The sequence below is a fragment of the Coptis chinensis genome, chromosome 9, assembly GCF_015680905.1.
Source record: "Coptis chinensis isolate HL-2020 chromosome 9, ASM1568090v1, whole genome shotgun sequence".
Classification (NCBI taxonomy): Eukaryota; Viridiplantae; Streptophyta; class Magnoliopsida; order Ranunculales; family Ranunculaceae; genus Coptis; species Coptis chinensis.
Window position 1 is genome coordinate 56,928,059 of NC_141464.1, and position 21,571 is coordinate 56,949,629.

General features: G+C 37.4%; 2 protein-coding genes and 1 long non-coding RNA gene across 3 annotated transcripts; all 3 read left to right on the forward strand.

The window, feature by feature from the left end:
* The first annotated feature begins 666 nt into the window (after positions 1 to 666).
* On the forward strand, positions 667 to 3,579 carry LOC147476885 (S-adenosyl-methionine 4-1-methyl-2-pyrrolidinyl-3-oxobutanic acid methyltransferase-like). Its single transcript, XM_086584866.1, has 4 exons — positions 667 to 773; positions 891 to 1,295; positions 1,411 to 1,665; positions 3,037 to 3,579. Exons 1-4 carry the CDS (start codon positions 699 to 701, stop codon positions 3,412 to 3,414), a joined length of 1,113 nt encoding a protein of 370 aa, XP_086440992.1. The 5' UTR covers positions 667 to 698; the 3' UTR covers positions 3,415 to 3,579.
* Positions 3,580 to 12,506: 8,927 nt separating this feature from the next.
* On the forward strand, positions 12,507 to 15,408 carry LOC147476886 (uncharacterized). The gene is made up of 3 exons (XR_015209434.1): positions 12,507 to 12,557; positions 15,218 to 15,271; positions 15,353 to 15,408. It is a non-coding gene; the product is annotated as an uncharacterized LOC147476886 (long non-coding RNA).
* On the forward strand, positions 13,351 to 14,151 carry LOC147476887 (proteasome subunit beta type-7-B-like). The gene is given in 2 exon segments (XM_086583378.1): positions 13,351 to 14,090; positions 14,093 to 14,151. Coding segments are annotated over 2 exon segments (783 nt in total). The 5' UTR covers positions 13,351 to 13,366.
* Positions 15,409 to 21,571: the final 6,163 nt, after the last annotated feature.

The following is a 21,571-nucleotide window of genomic DNA, read 5'->3' on the forward strand; positions in this document are numbered from 1 at the left end:
TTCATTGTCACATGGAACACGGTTGATCTTTATCGTTAGATGGGTGGTTACAGACTTACAGTTGGCTAACCCGGGCTGTAGTGAGAATTAATACTAAGTAGCCCCCTCTATTGGAGAATCCTGCATCCCCCCCTGGGTGGTTGACAATGTGCCACGTACATGTCTTAATCTGTGTGGTGGTGACTTCATGTACTGTCTTAATCTGTGTGGTTCGAGGAAAGTCAAGTGCCTCATTATATATACCCCAGGGTATGTCCGTGTCTACGGTCCGACGCGGGCCTGCAACACTACCTGACAACTCATCGCGCCTTCGTCGCAAGGTGTACACGCATTTCAGGCGCAAAATATTTGGCGCAAGACCAGCGAAACAACTCAATTTATAAGTCTAGCTGTAAGGCCATCCAATTACCCATTATCTATAAGCCCAAATCAATTCGAGGCCTAACAGTTTATGGGCTAGCCTAACAATTTATAAGCTCAGCCACATTGTTGACTTTTTGTTGATTTTTGGACAAATCTAATAATATTGATTACAATTAACAAAATTACCCAACTTACTAAAAAAACAATAACAACCACTGGATGGGGACCCTATGGCTCCACACCATTGCTTTTTAGATATATATATATATATATATGGCCTCATACAAGATGAGAAAAGAAAAATGTTAGCGGATCAAATTAGAGAAAAGGGAATAATGGAAATGCTGAATGTGCTGCATATGAATGGAGGACAAGGACAGACCAGCTATGCTCGTAATTCTGAGCTTCAAGTCTCTGACCTCTTTCTGATATGATATGCATGCATAACAACTTATTATTTTAGTTGATTTTTGTTACATTTTTACTGTAATACACTTATTAATCCCATAGTCTTTTCGCTCATGCAGAGAACCGTTATATCCAAGGCAAAGCCATTTGTACAAGGCGCAATCATTGATCTCTACTGCAAAACATTTTCCAAGTGTTTCACAATTGCTGATTTAGGATGTTCTTCAGGGCCTAACACCCTACTAGCAATATCTGAAATAATTGACGCTATTGACTCAACACGTAGGAAATTTGGTCATAGATCACCTGAGTTCCGAGTGATTCTAAATGATCTACCTGGGAACGACTTCAATACCATCTTCAAGTCCATTCCCTATTTCATCGAAACACTCAAGAAAGAAAAGGGCGATGAGTTTGGGCCTTGTTTTGTCGCCGGAATGCCTGGCTCATTTTACGGCAGACTCTTCCCTAACGAATCAATAAACTTTATTCACTCTTCCTACAGTGCTCATTTTCTATCCCAGGTAATCTGCTATTGCTGCCCTTTATGTATCGTAAATAAGTCCTAATGTCGAGCACATAGTCACAGAAAGAAATCGATGTTTTTTGTTATAAGTGGCTAGCTCTTCATGTTCACAGGTTCCTCTAGGGATAGAGAATAATGAAGGCAATATTTACATTGCGGCGACAAGCCCTCCAAGTGTGGATAAAGCATATTTGGAGCAATTTAGGAGCGATTTCACGCTATTTTTGAACTCACGTTCTGAAGAAGTAATTCCGGGAGGACGTATGGTCATAACAATTATAGGTAGAAGAAGCTCAGATCCGTCTAGCAAGGAATGTTGTCATATTTGGGAGTTGTTAGCCCAAGCACTACGTGAGATGGTCTCACAGGTATGTTAAATACATGTAAATAAAGGTAATTATAGACGATCTGTGGTGTCTTGCGTGTCGTATTCAAGATTTCAAGTACAAAAAGTAATTTTCATTGCACTGCATACCAAACAAATCATGCATGGTTCAAATCAATGATTAAATTGTAGCATACAAAAGGATAATCTTTTAACTTCTAAGTGAGTTTTTGAAGTCATATACTAACTTTCTTTTTCTAAAAACGTGTTAATATAATATATGCTAAAGAGCCACCAGTATGAATCCTCGACTGCACTTTCGTCCATCTAAACACCCAGTCACAGTGTACCTGACCCAAAGACTAACATTAAGGGTGGAATTTGAGCCGAGGGCTCGGAGCTCGGCTTGGGCTTGGCTCGTTTAAGCTCGGTTCGAGCTCGCTCGTTTACTATATGAGCCGAGCTCAAGCTCAAATTAAAACTCGTGTAACAAATGAGCTTGATGAAGCTCGGCTCGTTTAGCTCAAATAGCATATTTATAGTGTAAAATAACCGAGTGGCTCGGGCTCGGCTCGGGCTTGGCTCGTTTAAGCTCGGCTCGAGCTTGCTCGTTTAACTATATGAGCTGAGCTCGAGCTCAATTTAAAGCTCGTGTAATTAGCGAGCCGAGCTTGAGCATGGTAAAGCTCGGCTTGTTTAACTCGAATTCCACCCTTAACTAACATCACTAGCCCTAAAAGCTAATTTCTCCTACTTATAAGTGGCGTGGCCTAGCTAGCCATATGAGTCTTGTGGCTGTTCTGTCTGTTCTAACACATCTTATTTCTGCGACACGTGTTCTCTTTAGCCGAATGAACTGGTATCGGTTCTAATATTTTCTATATTTGCTACGTGTGTGCCCATGCCATATCTGTTCTAACATTTTGTTTTTTTATCCAATCTAAAATTTTGTTTTTAGTCGGGGCCACAAACCATAAAAACGTGTCTGTTGACTGTTCAAGAATCAAAAACTCATAATTTGTAAGGTCCCACGCATGTATAAATTTGTGTGTAGCAGATGCACCAGTCTAGTTGATAACTTGATATTAATGGAGCTATAACCGGCTCCAGAGAAACCCATGTCACAGGCCTGTAAGGTTTAAAACTTAAATAATTACACAGGTGAAAATGTGAAATATATAGTTGTTCATATTGACCAACCTCGTTCGGGGCCAATGTTAAAAATTGTTACCTTCAATTTAGCACCAATGAGTAATTCGTTGCGTGTCAAATAGCACATATGAAAATTTTGCAATGTGAAAATCTGTAATTTGATTCCTCTTTTTAAGATTAAAAAAAAACGGCCTGTATATCAAACTATAGGTGATTCTGTCTTTAGATGAGACTATTAACATCTGTATACTGACTCTGTTAGGGACTCATTGAAGAGGCTAAATTGGCCTCTTTTAATCTTCCCTTGTATGCACCTAGCCGTAAGGAAGTAAGTGCCAGTATTCAAGAGCAGGGATCATTCCATCTTGATATGTTAGAAACTTTTGATGTAAATTGGGACGCAGGCGACAACTCGCAAAACAAAAATTATGTGTTTGATAAGATCAAGAGTGGGAAGAAAGTGGCAGAATGCATCCGAGCGGTGACAGAATCTATGCTTGTTAATCACTTTGGAGAAGAAATAATCGAGGATTTGTTCCAAAAGTACTCAGAGAATGTGGGTGAATACTTGGTGAAGGAGAAAGCCAAGTACATTAATTTCGTCATTTGCATGACAAAGAAGGAAGGAAAGCTTGATTAATGCATAATAATACAAGTTATACAACACTCGAAGTTGTCCTCATGCGAAGGACGTTTCATGTTTGCAAAAAACACTGTTTATTGTGTGGTACTTTTCGTACGTGGTTTAACTGCTTTATGCGGACATTCCTATAATATGTAATCAATGCAATAACCTTTATGTGTATTCCCTAAATTGTTAATTTCTTTGCATCATTATCACAGGAACGTAGTACAAAATTTCATATCGAGATCTCAGCCAAAGGATATGAATATATCAAAAATATGAATTCGAAACTTTCAGTGTAAATATCCTTGATATCTACATAAATATCAAGATATTTTAGCAATATCACAATAAATTGAAAAAATTGTGACATTTATTATCCCTAGCCATGCAGCCCGACCACAAACTATTATGTCTGGCATTAATTTTGAGGGTTTTAATTTTGGTTGATGTGCTTAATGCATAAGCCCATCTGTATAATGAACACGTGGTAACATTTTCACCGGTTATTTGAGTTATTCCACATAATAGCAAATATGCCCGTCAATGACTGGGCTTGCTATACATTTATCGTTAAATTAGTAATAATTAGTAATAAATAATAACACACTATCGTTAACGCCAAGTGTAAAAATTTATCTATTTAATTATTTTTATAACGCTGTTATCATATGTGTCTGGTTCTGTACCCATCCATATCCAAGCATAATATTCAATGAAAATAACAATAATAACATAATTCTACAATGTATGGTAACAATAATAACACTTCACCACTAATGATATGGTAAGTATAGTACTCTTGGACTCTAGATCATTACATATTAATTAGTAGGCCAAATATGTCATTAGGACACTAAATAAATTACAAACAATGAGTCAAAATTTAATATCAACTGTCTTTAATCAAACTAAGGCACCATAGTGGTAAACTATTTGATTAATTAAGCAAAACAGATCAAATTCATCAACTCCCAAAAATTTAATATCAACCATAAATCTGATAGGTTTACACCTTAGTATGGCTTAGATTATATATCTAAGCGAGCTGTTCTTATATAGGTTAGCTACATAACAATAATAGGAAAGACACCAATGGCATCAAAACTTGACCATTTAAATATTGTATTCATGGTAGTCACAATTCATGTAGCTTCACATGAAAAAGTTATGATCATTCAATTCACTCAAAGATTGGCATAGTGCTCTTTTGAGGGTTTCTACATCTATTCGCTATTTACTATTCAATGATCTATATGATTATCCACCGAGCAATAGTTCCTTCGCTTATTGTAGGTTTTCCTATAAAACCACTTATCAAAGACTTCGAGAGAACCCAAAAGAAAAATGAGATATCAATTTCTTCGAGTCTTTTGTAGCTAGGTGGGATCGCCTTATGTTCTTAGACTTGGGGTAACGGTGGAGTTCTTGTTTTTTCTTATGTAGTTTTTTTTATTGTAAATGTTTTTAGGTCTTGTTTCTTTCTTGTAATGTAGGCCTTCTCAGCCTACTTCTCTCTTTTTTTTAATGATATTTCACTTTACCGAGCAAAAAAAAAAAAAATGAGATATCAATTTGGAATCAAAGAAGGTTCCTTTGAAGAGCTCACCTATCATTGACTCTTCATGAGCTATCGTTAAATCCTTCACATTCAATATTAGCTCCAAAACTTATTATCGTGCTACTCCTATCACAAAATAATTATGAGAATAAACAAAGTTGTTAAACAAAGAATAAACACAGAACAAAAACATATATCGCGTTAACATTTATTTAATCCATTTATTTGTGTTGCTTCTTTTAAGTGCATGTGCTTCCATCTCAATAAAAAAAAAAAAAATAGCAATCTTGATCAAACTGAAAGTGACTTCAAGTTGACTCACTGTTTTTTATTTCTCTTTCGATCAAGCATTTAATATTGAGGACACATTTGTTTAATCTTCTTAAGTGGCAAGGAGACTGCTTAAAGACATAGAGTTTCAAAAGAATACACTGAGTTTTAGCCATAAGACTACACATGCAGAAGATTAATTATGCAGCCACTAAGCATTAGGTTACAACCCTCACTGCTAGAGCATATTCAACAAAATGATGTAGACATATAGAGCAAATCAAGTAAGAACTAACCAAGAGTATGTGTTAGTAGGTTCTTTGGCATCTCATGTATCAGGTGTTGGTACCCCACCTTTTGTACTTTGCTTCTAATGTGAGAAATGATCTCGCCAATTACTTTGATTCTGCTGCAACAACTGAATAAAAAATTTAGGACTGTGAGTAACCATTGCCAAAAAAAAATGAATGGAGATATAATATTAAGTTGCTAAGATTTGGAGATTGAGTAGACATGATGGTTACTTTTCTACAAACAGGCAGATTCGAGGAGTATTTATTATTTCAGTTATCGCACATTTAACCACTCTAAAAATGAAAGAGAGAGTTTACATGGTTGAAGAGGAAATATAGTAATAATGTCATTCATGTTTCAATCTTGTATTTTCAAGATGAAAATAAGTAGCAGTAACGAAAAAAAGAAATTAAAAAAACAGCGAACATTCGATTGAATTATGACGGTATGACTTTATACATGCTATTAATAACGCGACCGAAATACATCACTCGAAATAATGTGTAAAAAATGAAGAAATAGATGAACTGAAAGGAATGGAAAGAAACATACCTGACCTCTGTTGATCTTTTTCTTGTGAAGACGACTTCTGTGTACGTGCCTTAGGGGTGATAATTTGGTCCTCAGGCCCTCAACCCGGCCTTCAAAAATGTGTGTCAAAACCCTCAAAAGTTGGCCCTCACAGATTTGAGGGGCGGGCTGGCCCGGCCCTTATGCTTGTTAGGGGCGGGCCAGGGTCTAGGTTCTGGAGCATGGGCCCGGCCCGCATTTGGCCCTACCAAGCCCTCACTTGGCCCTCACTATTTTTTTTTCGATAAGATATATTTTATTTTTTTACATTATATATGTACGGTACCACAATTATCCCTATTTTAACTAAATATTTTCACTACAAATGATGTTTAATAATGGTAGTTTACCACATATCATATGGGGTATTTTGTAATTTGAGTAAAAGAGGTCAACTGTAAAAAGAAAAGTGAACTATGATTATTTTGTGTAAACCCAAAATAGGGGTGATAATTTATGTATTATACTATATATTTGTGTAAACCCTAAAAGAAAACCACATTTTCTTGTTATTTTATATTATATTTATGTATTATACTATAATTATCTAAATTGTATAAAAAAATCATTAAATTAGTTTTCAATAGAAGATAAATTATAACATAATATAACATATGCGCTTTTGTAATTGATTTAATGATATGTATATAAGTCATACATAAAAGCAAATCTAACCTAACAACATAGTTAAGTATAAAAAATATAGATGTTTTAAGAATATCATCTCTTCTAGGGGTGGGCAATGGGCCGGGTCGGGCTAGCCCGGCCCTAAACATTTAAAGCCCTTCAGATATTAGGGCGGGTTGGCCTGACCTAAAAAGTCGACATAGGGCGGGTCGGGTAGGGTCACAAGTCTAAATCTCAAGCCTCGCCTCGACCCTAGCCCTCTTTAAGGGCTTTAGGGTCGGGCTTTAGGGCCGGGCCTATATATTTTCTTTTTTTTTACTACATCAGTTTTAAAACTCATTTATATTACAAAAATGTACAATAATCTACAAACTCAAAGTCCAACCAATCTAGTAATAATCCTGTATAAGTCCAAAATTTTAAAATGCACATCCACAATCTAATGAACTGAAGTACATCAAGAGTTTGGAATTTGTTCTTCCTTGTAGTCAAACCTCACTAAAATTACATTTAACATTGAAATACATAGACAAATAATTATATTATCATTTTAAAGGAAAAGCGGGCGGTGCCTCGAGGCAAGGCCAAACCAACTAAAGTGACTTTAGGCCCCCGAGTCAAAGCCCAATAATAAGGTTCCCATTCAATGTTTGGGTCTGGAGTTTGTCTACTATTATCAAATGATCTGGATACAAAAATGTTTATAAAGAGAGTCAAATCTGGGGTAATTGCAGAGAAATTAGAATAGCAACCAACTACACTAGTTAATTTTGGATGCTTATTAGGCATTTAAAATACTTTTGTAGCATATTACTTAGGCCACTTTTTAAGAATTCGCCTTGGGCCCCAACAATCTCAGAGCCGGCCCTGGGAAGAAGTAATAGATATAAAGAAGAAACATAATAGTTTTGGTTAAGGGTCATGGAAGTTGTTAAACTATTTGTAATATCATAAATTATTTCTATAATAGATTCAAACAAATATAATATTACCTTTCTTCTAATTTAAAAGTGATTCAAGCTTTGTATATGGAAATGAAAATATTGGCTTTTGAACAAGTGATGGAGAAAGGTTTGAGATTATAAATGTCATTTTTCTGACAAAGGGTGTTTTTGGTTTCTATGTTACAAATGTCCGCTCTCGTATTTTGCTTTAATGGTGTGGAAGGAAACCTTTAGTTTTAGACTTGGCTTGGATGTGAATAAAAATATAATTTATAAGAAATAAGTGAGAAAAGAAATTGAGAATAATAAGTTATGGACTTTGACTTGATGATCAAAGGAATAAAGTCTTATTTTTATTAGGCTAGTACTCATCATTGTTCTTCATGGTCGCTAAGTTGACAAGTTTTTGTTATATAAAACAAGTTATTGGAAGTACCCTTGGGTGTAAGTGATAAATTACAAAGGACAATGTTATTTTAATTGAAAATATTTAACAAAGAGTTGGACAATTATGGTATGTGTATTTATAGTGAAAGTATGAAACAGGGCCGGTTAGGGCTTGGTTAGGGTCGGGCCTATGTTTTAGAATCTTAGCCCTAGCCCTGCCCTAGAAAGCATTAGGGCCGGGCCGCCCTAAACTCTGTGAGGGCTTTAGTTGTGAGGGCTTTATAGGGCTTAGGGTCGGGTCGGTCAGGGCCGGGTTAGGGTCGTTAGGGCCAAATTCCCACCCCTAATCTCTTCCACCATCTCTATCTATTTTTTTTCTAAAGACATAAAAATTAGTTTTGTATACTTATATACATATCATTAAGTCAATTACAAAAAAAAAAAAAAAAAAAAAAAAAAAAAAAAAAAAAAAATAGTAAACTAGTGAAGTATAATTAGACCGGGCCCGACCCGGCCCTCATTTGGCCCTAAAAAATGAGGGTCGAGGGGCGGGTTAAGGGCTTGAGTTTTCATGCTTGACCCTACTCGACCCGGCCCTCAACATCAAATAGGGGCGGGCTGACCCGGCCCTCAATCATGAGGGCTTTTATGGTTTGAGGGGCGGGCTAGCCCGGCCCGGCCCTTTTATCACCCCTAACGTGCCTTCTCTTGAAAATCGTACGTATAGAGAATGCATGTTAGAGTAATACCGATCACTATTACGTCATTAACATGACATACCTCTAGACTGTACAACTATTATGCCAACCAAGACGGTGCTCTGTTATTTGAAAGAATCATTAAAAGCATCAAAACATCCTCCATAAATAAAGCAATACTTGAGATCTCTTTGGATGACTTGCTGTCCTCTTTCATGTGCCTATGAGACTATGACAACCCCTCGAGAACTAAATCAAGGTAAATAAATTACACTAAGAAGAAGAATAATCTAACAATAAAAAAAACATAATAATCTTGGCAATACATAATCAAGGGGAGCTATTCTCATTGCAAAAGTTGTTTATGCACTCTAAGCTTGAGGTGGGTTGCTGATAGCCACTTAACAACTTTGAATTCTCATTCTCAACTGAAGATCCACATTCATACATAACTTCATTTGCTCACCAGTTCTCAGGCCACTCTAGTACTTTCCATCTCGGCCTTAAGCTAAACTAAACAGAATCACCATGGACGAAGAACACAAACAAAACAGCTTTATGTGAAATCCACATAACATCAATTGGATAGTTCATGTCCAATGTTAAATGTGGTCAATTCCCAAGTTGATCAGATTGATAACTAACCAAGAAACATATTAACATAACCACATATTAGTTTGACATTGATAACTAACCAAGAAGCATTAAGTTCACCATCGAAGTTTGTTCATTCCCTAAATTACTTGAGACTTGAGGGATATCCATACTTATAAAATGATGAACCAATAGATAAAAAAGAACATACAAAAATCAAATTGTAGAAATGAGTTTTTACTGACCTTCCTTAAGTACCATCCAACGTAGATGAATTAAACCTCAGACTCTATATTGATGAATTTATCAAACCTGTGTTTTCCCTTTTTAGATGGTTATTCCTACTAATCGTGCTAATCAAAATAAATAAAAAATAAATAAATATAATAATAATAATCCTAAAGGTGATGTTCTAATAACTTGGCTTTGTAAAGTATCATAAGTAAAATATAGGCAGGTCGAAGAACCTTTATTATCCTTCTCGAACTCCATTACAAACTCTGGTGTGTTCATGTGATTCAATTTCCCGACATAGTTCTAGAATTTATAAGATCAGTAACTCGATAAGTAGGATTAAACATATGCAAAACACAACCTAAAGGAAATATTAAGTAGCAACCCAAGTTAACCAAGAAATTGTCAATTTGGTTTCTGTTAAACCTCTCCACTCAAACAGGGAGTTTCATATTCGCATCATTTTGGTGTCGAAATAAAATCAAGAGACCAAACAAATATTTGGTCTTCATGACTAATGTGGTTACTTGGAAGTTGGAACTGACCATAACAGTGAAATGAGTTTCATATTCAAAAAGTGTGCTCTTGTCCAAAGAACTGCAAGAAAACAATAGCAATAGTAATAACATCAGTATGCAGACAAATAAATGTTGTTACTTTGAGAGGCAACAATACAGATTCATCCATAATGTTAGGAACGTACCCAAAAAACATCATAAAGGAATATTTCCAAAGGACTCATGCTCCAAACCAAGACTATATATCGCATATCAAATTTCTTTCATTTGAATAAAGCAGGATGCTCAATATACTTTTCTCATGCAAGGTCTTTAACCAATCATTTGACCAAACACATTATTCCCTCTTCTAGACAAATTTCTACTTCAGGACTCTTAAGTGCAATTTAAAAACTTCAAAGTTGGTCAAATCACCAGGCAAACAAATAGACATAATTCTAGAATGCATGGAACAAAAAACAAAAAGGCTGATTTTTCATAAATAATAACATTTTTTATAGAAATTATATACATATATATATGTGTGTGTGTGTGTGTGTGTAGATGTGCAGCAAATTTCTTACCTGGTAAAATTTGGTTGTCAGCACTTGGGAGAATGAGAATATCAGAACCACCAAAGAAGAAAGTTGGCCAAGGAGCAAGCAATAAGATCCTATCCAACAAAAATGAATAATAAAGAATTCAGTTAGTTATTGGACCATGAGAAGCAATGTAAGGAAGGAAATGGGAAAAGATTTTGATACCTCTGAAAAAAGGAACTTGAGGATGTGATGGAAGACTTTAGAAGGAATCATGCTGAAAACCTTCCTACTCTCAGAAACAGCAATGTTATTGGAGGAGGAAGCACCATCCCCCACCCCTTTGTCTTTGCTCATATCAATTGGAGCTGGTTGTAATAGACCATGTGTCGTTGCTTTTGGTGTATATCAATTGGTTAAAACAAACAACCCTGAGAAGAATGAGAGAGTGTTACAGAAATACTTCAACTGGTACTATGCTTCCATTGGACTTTCATCCATAGTACAAAATATCGTGATATATCGCGATAAATATCGAGATTTCATAAATGGATATATAAATATCGCGATACTAATTTGGATAAATACCAATGCATTTATCGACGATATTTGTTGATATATCGCGATATTTCGACGATATGCTTTAATGACGATATTATCAGAGATAATTGGTGCTGAAAGGAGAGAATTATTGCAAACCGACGAACAAAATTAAAAAAGGCTACTCCTACCTCTCCCATGCAAGCTACTCTACCTCTCCCACGCGAGCTTGCGAATTTTGATGGCTACAAAAGCTCCTTCTTCTCCACTCTCGCACACCTCTCAGTATATTAACCTGCAAAGATATTCTTAGTATATTTCATCAAATAACTGGTAGGAACAAGCTGAGAGGACTACACGACCAGTTCTGGATGCTCTGGGTGATGAATATTCAATGTGTTGCCAAGGTATGGTTTAGCATCAAATAAAAGTGTCACTAATTATTGATTAGAATAACTTGTTTTCAGATGAAATTGTGACCATTACTATACCGTGAAATGTGTTTTAAAGGAGGTCTATTGTATAAGCATTTCAGAGTTTAAAAAATAAATAAAGGTCACATGAACTTATTTGAGGGAAAAAAGTGGGGGATAAGGGCGTGCTGATTAACTTATGTGTCCTATACACCTGTTCTTATCTTCCATTTCCTTAGTCCACCTCCTTGGGTATTGTTCTGGTTCCTTTCCATTTGATGCATGTGGTTTTCTATAACTGGAGTGTTTCTTTGCAGATGAAATTGTGACCATTAGTCCATTACTATACCGTGAAATGTTTTAAGGTCCTATTGTATGCTTTTGATTGTGTAGTTAGGATGAACTTTCTTATTACCTTCATTGTAATGTATTTGAGCCAGTATCCGCACAAAAATTCATGGAACAAAAGTGGATGAGCATTTAAACTCGTCTCAGGTAAATTGTTGTTGAAATTGGACAATGATGTGTACCTTACCTATCAAAAATAAAAAATGATATACTATTCAAGCTTAAAATATTTGTAATCGAGATGGAGAGGTTTTTGATCACATGTAAACATTAGGAAAATCCAGTCTTTTTTCAGTTCCAGTTGTAACTCTTTTGAAAATGGATTATCAATGTAATTACTATGACTTGATGTTAGGTTTATGTTGACATGTTGTTGTCTTTGTCTGTTTATTCATTGTTTTCCAATGTGTGGATTCAAGTTGATCTTCGTTTGGGTGAAAATGCATGATGTCGTAGGCTAATAGACGTTTACATTTGAAATAGTAATGCTTCCAATTCTTGCGTACAAATGCTCTAGATCTAAACTGAATCATGTATAAACATTGGTCTCAATATCATTTTTCAGGCTCCGTTCTTTTCCTTTGTAGTCTTTGTATGAACCATTCTCGTCGTCCTAACGCCAAAGCATTTAAACGAGAGGAGGTAATATAAAATATTTTGTATATAGTATTTAGCCTAGAGTGTTATCTACTTTGGGAGAATGACAAGTTTTAAATTAGAATTTCCAGCAAAGCGGAAAGTTGATGACTTCTATTTTAAAAAGAAATACATATATTTGTTTGACATGATATTATGTGATTAGGAACATATTTTATTCTTCTGTATTATTTTTCAGTCTAATACGTTATCGATCAACAATTTTTTATCCGTCTAGTATGTTGGTCCTTCCCCTTCCTTGGTATCAACTGTCAAGTGAGATAGCTTACTAAATCCAAATGATACAAGGACCATCACGGAAAATGAATATAGATATGAACTTTGGAATAAACAAACAGAGCTTATGAATCTACTAGGTAACAAGGGCAGGGACAAACGGAGACCCAAAAGGTCAAGAATAGCTTGATATACTTGGTAAAGGGATCGAGAATAGCTCGATATTGAATATCTTGATATACTTGGTAAAGGTCGAGAATAGCTTGATATATTTTTCCTGGTAAAGGGGTCGCCATACTTGGTTGGAGAGGGATATTGAATCCTTCAGCCCCCTTTTGGGTTCAGACAAGCAATAAAGAAGAAACTAAACGAACTAGTAGGAGTTGCCCAGGTTAATAGATTTTTTCCATTCATTAGGGCACACTAAAACTACTACAATTCAGGTGAAGGTTGGTTGTGATAGTAGTGTTTGTTTGATCAAACACAATGGAATGAGCAGAAGGCGTTAGCCGCAACTCAACCATATCTTTACCGGCTAGCTAACAATAGCGCACGAAGATCCACACTAAAAAACAGAAATGGGGAAAGTATCAGCAGCGATTGATCAAGGTGGATTCAATTTCGATCTATGTAGAAGAAATGAGATGTTAATGTCTAAATCTGGTTTCAAACCTCCAACTTATCGCAAAACCGGTACCACTATCGTCGGCCTAGTTTTCCAGGATGGAATTATACTTGGAGCAGATACAAGAGCTACTGAGGGACCTATAGTTGCTGATAAGAATTGTGAGAAGATTCATTATATGGCACCTAATATATATTGTTGTGGAGCTGGGACTGCTGCTGATACCGAGGCAGTTACATACATGGTCAGCTCGCAGTTGCAGTTACACCGCCATGCAACTGGTCGTGAGTCGAGGGTTGTTACAGCTTTTACACTATTAAAGACTCACCTTTTCGGTTATCAAGGACATGTGAGTGCTGCTTTGGTACTTGGTGGAGTTGATATTACTGGACCTCATTTGCATACTATATATCCTCATGGGTCGACTGATACACTTCCTTATGTGACAATGGGCTCGGGTTCTTTGGCTGCAATGGCTATGTTTGAGTCAAACTACAAAAAAGGCCTTTCTAGAGATGAAGGTATTAAGCTTGTTTGCAAGGCAATATGTGCAGGCATTTTTAATGATTTGGGAAGTGGTAGCAATGTTGATGTTTGCGTGATAACTAAGGGGAAGACGGATTACCTGAGGAATTACCAGTTGCCAAATCCTCGCACTTATGTCAGCTCAAAGGGTTACTCTTTGCAAGGGGTCAAACTGAGGTTTTGTCAACTAGGATTATCCCGCTGATGGCTTAACCCGGTGTTGGCGTAAGGAGATGAAATGGAAGAGTGAAATAACCCGACTTTCAAGGAGAAAAGAAATGCTTTACCGAGTATGGTCCCAAGACCTTTTATATATGTAGTGAACATTGCAACGAATATTAAATAACCACTTGATTACGTGATGTTCTAAAAAACAATAGCACACCGCGATAAAACAAGAGAAAACCCGTGTGTGATCAAGCACGGAAACGAGCAATGTCTCCCTTCTGTAAAGAAGGGTGCTCCCTTGAATATAGATGGCGGGACTTTCTAGCTTAAGGCTTTAAAAGCAGTAGTTTTCCAGGGCTTTAGTTAGAGTCGAGAGGTTTTACTCTATCAAGCGGGTCTGGCTGGCGGAGAAGCATAAATCTCGAATCCTACGGAATGAATAGGTATAGGGGCTATTTGTTCTCGAATCGGAAGGGCGGGGGCCCCATGCACCGGAGGTCGAATCACGCTTCTGAGCGTCGAGATCTCGCTCCATATGGCTATTGCTATTGGTGCTTCTCGCCAGATCGAGACTCCCCACCCTCCTCGAGAATATTCTCCCCTACCAATCGACCGCCCCATAGGTTTCTACACGGGTGCTTTGTCTGCTTCCTTCTATCTTGTGTGAAGAACGCGCTTATCCTAGTTCACTACAAATAAGCAACTACACTACTTGCAGGCCAAGCATATGAGGACAAGGAACTACGATAAGCTATCGCGACCGTTTGAACTGCCTTTTATTCCAAATCCCACGATATAAGCGATACTATAAATAAAAGAAGGTCGTATCTTGCTTGGTGGGTTCGAGTATCGCCTGCTATATGAAATATGATATGAATTTCATTTATGATATAATAAGACGAGAAGACGATAAGGAACATTGCGCTTTTTGGTAGATAGTATAGATTAGTCATTGGAATTTTTTTATTTTTTTATTGGCAAGCCTATTTTAAATGAGATCCATTAGAAATATTTTTCAATTCTACTGTAATTCTCCACGGCTCCCTAAATGACTGCTTTTGCTTCATCTATCTTGTGCTACTAATCTTAAATCATTTGAGTCCCATTACAGGATAGAGGTGGCCAAGAAACTATTATTGCAGTGAGACGCATTTCCGAAGAAGAGGTTAATATATGACCCTATCTTTGTTTTTGCTTGTAATGAAAACAAAAATTGAGTAACACTTTGTACATTTATCCGTTTTAGGTTACCATTTCATACATTGATTTGTAGTAGTGGAGTTGGCTTCTGATTCTCTTGAGGTAAAACTTCTACCCATTTCGTATACTAGTTTTATTTACTCTTAGTTGTTTGTTACAACATTAAATGGTATTTACCCAAATACTATTCAGTCAAAGAAGTCAAAGAAGCAATAACATAGGTACTTAATAAATGTTTTTATAAGGTAACATGTATATAAGGTATATGTTTTGGTTGTTTGCCATGGTAATTAAAGTCATTTGGTTTGTATATTTAGGTAGTGTTAGGATTTATTCTTAGTTTAATTATCAAGTGTGAAAGTTATGACAGGTTTTAAATTTATGAAATGTTGAAAATATAAAGGAAACTCTGCCAATTTTTTTTTAGAATGTGATGTTAAGTGGTGGTTTTATATTTGAGTTATGTGTATCATAAGATATTTTGTATTCTTGAAATCATCTAGAAGAGGATTGTACCTATCTTTGGTCCTTGTCTTTGAGGGTAGAGCAAACTCTTCCATGAATTGATGTGTACCAAGCTACATCCAAAGGGGTAGATGTGAACATATTATAGTAATTGAGATGAAAATTATACTGAAGCCTTAAAACAATTGTCAGACAACAATTTAAAAAACTTTAGCAATACAAGTATGTTCTCAGTGGTTGCTTGTTTTTCTATTTTACAACATAAGCACAGCTGAAAACTTAGTTGTTGCACTCTAGGTACGTTGTGTTATCTCAGTGGTTTGTTCTTCTCCCACTTTTGGTTGTTGTGCACTAGGTACTTCGTGTTTTTTTTTCCAGCAAATATCAATTTTTCTAGTATTATGAGTGAAAAAGTCGAGCATTTATTAGTAAGAATAATTCAAATAACCTGTTCATTGTTGGTGCAGTAGTGGAGTTTGATTTGCAGTAGTGGAGTTTGATTTGTAGTAGTGGAGTTGGCTTCTGATTCTCTTGAGGTAAAACTTCTACCCATTTCGTATACTATTTTTATTTGTTGCTTGTTGTGTTTTTGCAACAACTGAAATTGTGGGTGTTTGTATGCATGCATATAAGGGATATGTTTTGGTTGTGTGCCATGGTAAAGTCATTTGGTTTGTATATTAGGTAGTGTTATGATTTATTCTTGGTTTAATTATCAAGTGTGCAGGTTATATGTTTTTTATATTTTATTTGCGCATGACTTTAAATTAATTTGAATGGCTAATGTAATTTAACTTGGTATTCAGATTCTATGGATGAACTGATAGTTATAGAATTTATGTTTGTCTTTTGTTGTTGTTGTTTTTTTTTTTTTTTTTCATTATTTTACTATATGAGTATTTTAGGCATAATACAAGTGGTCAAAAAGTTGAATAAACAAAGGAAACTCTGTCAAAATATTTTTAGCTATTTTGTTTTATAAACAAGCAAGTTAGTGTTAAAAATATAATGTAATGGTAAAATTGTCTAAATGATTTATACTGTTATTTCTAAGTACAGGGAAGATATGATTAGCATTGGTTGAGGCATGAATATTAGAATTAGATGTAGGAAAAGCGCCCGACACAGTTAAGGCAACATTGGAATATCAATAAAGTACACAGTTAACATTGGAATATTCTTGATATCACTCAAAGTACAGTTTGGTTCCATAACACGGTGCACCTACGGGTGATCTGAGAGTTCCTACTTATTTAAAGATTGGTTAATTCCGATCACAAGCCCGGATGCCGGTTTCTAACTTGACTGTAATTGTTTGATATTGTTAACATTTTGATGCTTGACTATTAGAATTAAATGTAGAAAAAGAGCCAGACACAATTAAGGCAACATTGGAATTTGAGTTATAGGACCATACCAATGTACTTGATCAATGCATTTTAAGTAGGAATCATCAAATTTAATTATGTTTTGGTTTGATGTATATATTAAATTATTCTCGCTTTGTGATAAATGAGGATAGAAATGCCAAAGGGATTTGATATCGGGTGGGACCACGCTATCCGTATCCCCGAAATAAAACGGGCACAAATGCAAATACCGTGATAAGATTTTAGCCGGAGGTGGCATTACAAGGTTGAAAGTACATCTTGGCGGAGGGAACAAAATGTTGAGAAATGTTTGAAGTGTGGAAAGGAAATTCGGTGACATGTTCGGCCAAAATAATTGAGTCCGAATTGAGAAGAGAAACGAAAAAACATAGCTCAAGAACATTATAGAGCTGCCATGCATGCACACCCTCCTGGAGAAGACTCAGACGAGGATGACAACGAGTTCGAGATGGCTCGGCAACAATCTAGAGATGAGTACCAGAGGTTCTGCTGAGACGGGCTCGTGGGATAGGAGGGGTCCAACCAGAGAGAACTCCAATGTTCCAAGCACAAGCTCTCGCAAAGGCAAAGGTCTTATGTCTTTCTTCTCCCATTCGAAGAGCACTAGGCATCCCGAGCTTATTGATGTTGATTCGCCGAGAAGGCCTGATGTTAATCAACCATCTGTCCACCAGACGACGCTAGCCGGTAAGTCAAAAGTGGGGTGTTTAGAACAGCTGTGGCTAGATTTGTACTTTGGGGAAACTTGTCTCCAAATGCAGTGGCCAACAACCCGTATTACAAGCCGATGTTCGATGAGGCATGTCGTGCCGGTCTTGGAGTGACCCCTCCTTCAGCCTATCAACTACTAAATTCAGAGTTGCAAAAGCTTAAGGCAGAGTGCAAATTGTATATTGACCATATGAAAATAAAATGGTCTACATATGGTGTCATTGTTATGTGTGATTCCTGGACTGGTCCAACGCGACAGTGCTTGATGAACTTCATGGTGTATTGTGATGGGCTCATGACTTTTGATTCATCCGTTGATCTATCGAAACACAAGAAAGATCACCGCCACTTACTGAAACACATGAGACGTGTTGTTGACAAGGTTGGCAAGGAGAATGTTGTTCAGATTGTAACGGACAACGGGGCGAATTTTAAGAAAGCTGGAGAGATGCTTGCAAGAGAAAATGGTATACTTACAAATAAGTTTTATTCTCTCATTTTAGATTCCTTTTGCAAATAGGTTTTTTGTATGAACTATCTACTAAACTACTTCATGTACAATAGGGTATAACCTTTTCGACCCCCCATGCGCTCATTCTATAGACCTTATCTTGAAAGAATTTTCGAGAGCCCGTCGACGAAAAGCAATCCTTGATCGGTGAAGGATATCACGTCTTTCATTTATAACCACTCTCGAAGTTGTTTCCCTTATGAGGGAAGTATGTGGTGGAGACTTAGTCCGAAATGGTCCAACTAGATTTGCCGAAATTACATGGCATTGAAAAGTTTGTTGAAGAAAAAGAACAAGCTCCGTCAATGTTTACTTCCTCGGGATATCTTGAAATCAAGAATGATAATCCTACGGTCCGGATGATGATGGTCGAGGATATTATAAACGATCCGAGAATTTTGGCGAAATGTGAAGGGGATAGTAGCTGTATTAGAACCCATTGTGGTTTTATTCATGGAAGGTGGATAGGGATGATAAACCGACCATGCCATTTTTACACGATGGGTAGAAATAACAATTGAGCAAGTTCGAGGAAGATTCGCCTCACCGAATGGATTGTTGGAATTAGTAAGAGGAGGTGGAACAACCAATTGGGGCACCCATTACACAAAGCTGGTAATATTTTTGTTAACTCGAGGTTTATTTAATTGTACCATAACTGTTGTAAGCTAATATGCTGCAAATTTGCTTGTAGCACACTACCTTAATCCTGCTGTAATTTACGGCCCTGATAGTGAAAATGTTGCATACAATGGGGAGTTCCTCTCAGCAATGCAGACAGTCATTAACCAATTGATCCCAAACCTATCAGATCAATTGGCTTGCTTAAATGAATAATGTAAAGCTTATCGAGAGGGTTCTGGGGTATTCTCTGCGCCAATTCTTGTATATGGAAGAACCAAAGTCATGCCGGGTTAGTTTCATTGTTAACCCACTACGAACTTGTAACTGACCTATTTTAGTTTTAGTCCATACAAAATTATATAATATGGTCTACATTGTTTGTCATTGACGCAGCTGATTGGTGGATGAATGTTGAAGACGGTTATGTTAACCACTTGAAAACGTTAGCTATACGGATCCTCTCACAAACTACCTCATCATCTGGATGTGAGAGGAATTGGAGCACGTTTGGATTCATACACTCGGCGAAACGTTGTAACTCGAGAATCGAGTCACTGGAGGATCGAGTCTTTGTACACTACAACCTTCGACTGAAAAACAAGCATGTCCAACTAAAGAACCAATTCGAAGAAGAGAAGAAGATCTTGGACCTCACATCATTGTACCCAGTCGATAATGACTCAGACTGTCCTATTTTTGATTGGATCGGTGACAGAGAGAGAACCCCTGAGGCCTTATTAGATGAAAGCGGTCATCCTAATTCATACATTGCAGAGCAGTCTGGTGTGCCAATAGATGGAAATTGGGAACCTGTTCCGAATCCCAATCCTGAGGATAACTTTGAAGCAGCTCAATCTCCTAATGACACTCAACTTGATGGTGAAACATATTATGATCCTGATGTATGGAGAATGCCTAGTGATGGTGAGCACGATAATGCTTACAATGTTGTTGATGACGATAACGATAGCGATGATGATGATCATGCTCAAGTTCGTGCCAGTGGTCATAGTCGAGGAGGTGGTGGTGGTTGTGGAGATTGTAGTGGTCCGAGTCGAGTAGGTGGTGGTGGTCCTCCTGGTTTTGATGATGATCATGCTCAGGTTCGTGCCAGTGGTCCAAGTCGAGGAGGTGGTGGTGATCGTGGAGATGGTAGTGGTCCGAGTCGAGTAGGTGGTGGTGGTCCTCTTGGTTTTGATGATGATCATGCTCAGGTTCGTGCTAGTGGTCAAAGTCGAGGAGGTGGTGGTGGTCGTGGAGATGGTAGTGGTCCGAGTCGAGTAGGTGGTGGTGGTCCTCCAGGTTTTGATAGTAATCAACAACCTAGAGTTTCCATTGGTGGTGGTGTTGGGTCACAACGGGTGACAGCACCAAGGTCACAGCAGTCAAGGGGTGGGTCCTCAAAGCAGCAGTCAAGGGGTGGGTCCTCAATGCAGCAGTCAAGGGGTGGATCCTCACAACAATCAAGGGGTGGGTCTTCACAGCGCCCACCAAGTGGTAGGGGTGGATGCACTATTGTTGGGTCTCAACAAGCAACTGGTGGTTCCTCACAGTGATCGTGATAATAAAGGAGTATACTTTACTGAAGAGGATGGGTTTGACCATGCAACTCAAGACTCTGACCATGGTGCGTCCACCCAACGAGGATCTCGTCAAAGAAAAGGTCGACAAAGGAGAGCAGATCCTACACAGAGCACGGACTCCGACAGAATTGTTTTATGGGCAAGGGTCGCTTCATCAATAGATGTCTGTGGACTCGTTGGCGGGCCAATTTGGAGGATTGTTTTCTTACGATCAGCCTTATGGATATTGATAAAACGCTCTTTACACACGTTTATTGGTTTTCAGTTACTTATTTTCTTAAGTCTGAGGTCCACAGTCCAAAGTCCGAAGTCCAGAGACCAAAGTCCAAAGTCCAAATTCCAACGTCCGTATAGTCGTACGTTTTAGTCAAGTTATCTTACTCACGTGGGTTTGGTAGGATAGGTCGAGTAAGGGATCGTCCAAACCTTAGGGCTCGAATAGGTTCACAACTGGAATTACAACTTTAGTGAGTAAGATTTTTAGGTTTCTTTTTAGTTGGTTTTAATTAAATTAACGGTAATGTAAATTACTACGGCGATTAAATGTAGGTAAACAAAATTAGAGAAACAGGAAGAGACTTAATCATGCTCATGCAAGAATCATTTTTCAACAGTTTTTATTACCAAATCACTACATCTCTAGTTCGCCTCTCTCGCTTTAGGACGACGCCGAAGTATTGATCCCTAGTGCATGCCCGCATCTCTAGGTCGCATTTCACTAGCATAAGGAGTTTTAATAATACCTCATCTCTGGTATATTATTTCAGCTCCTGGCTCAATTTCACATCAGCTGGATGAATTTGAGAGTCGCCCGACACTGAGAGAGTCGCGAGACATTTTGGATTACAGATCGCCCCCGAGCATCGGCAAATTCAACTTTGTACGCCTCGCCATTTTGGGACCGGATGTCAATTCTATGCCTAATTCCTAAGTAGTGATTCTAGAATATTAACGAAGTCAATCCGATTTTTACACGAAGC

Excerpts from the sequence above, each read along its gene's own strand:
- LOC147476885 (XM_086584866.1), top strand. The coding sequence starts at position 699 with ATGGAAATGCTGAATGTGCTGCATATGAATGGAGGACAAGGACAGACC. Across the intron at positions 774-890 it reads CTCGTAATTCTGAGCTTCAA|AGAACCGTTATATCCAAGGC; the intron begins GTCTCTGACCTC and ends TCGCTCATGCAG. Across the intron at positions 1,296-1,410 it reads GTGCTCATTTTCTATCCCAG|GTTCCTCTAGGGATAGAGAA; the intron begins GTAATCTGCTAT and ends TCATGTTCACAG.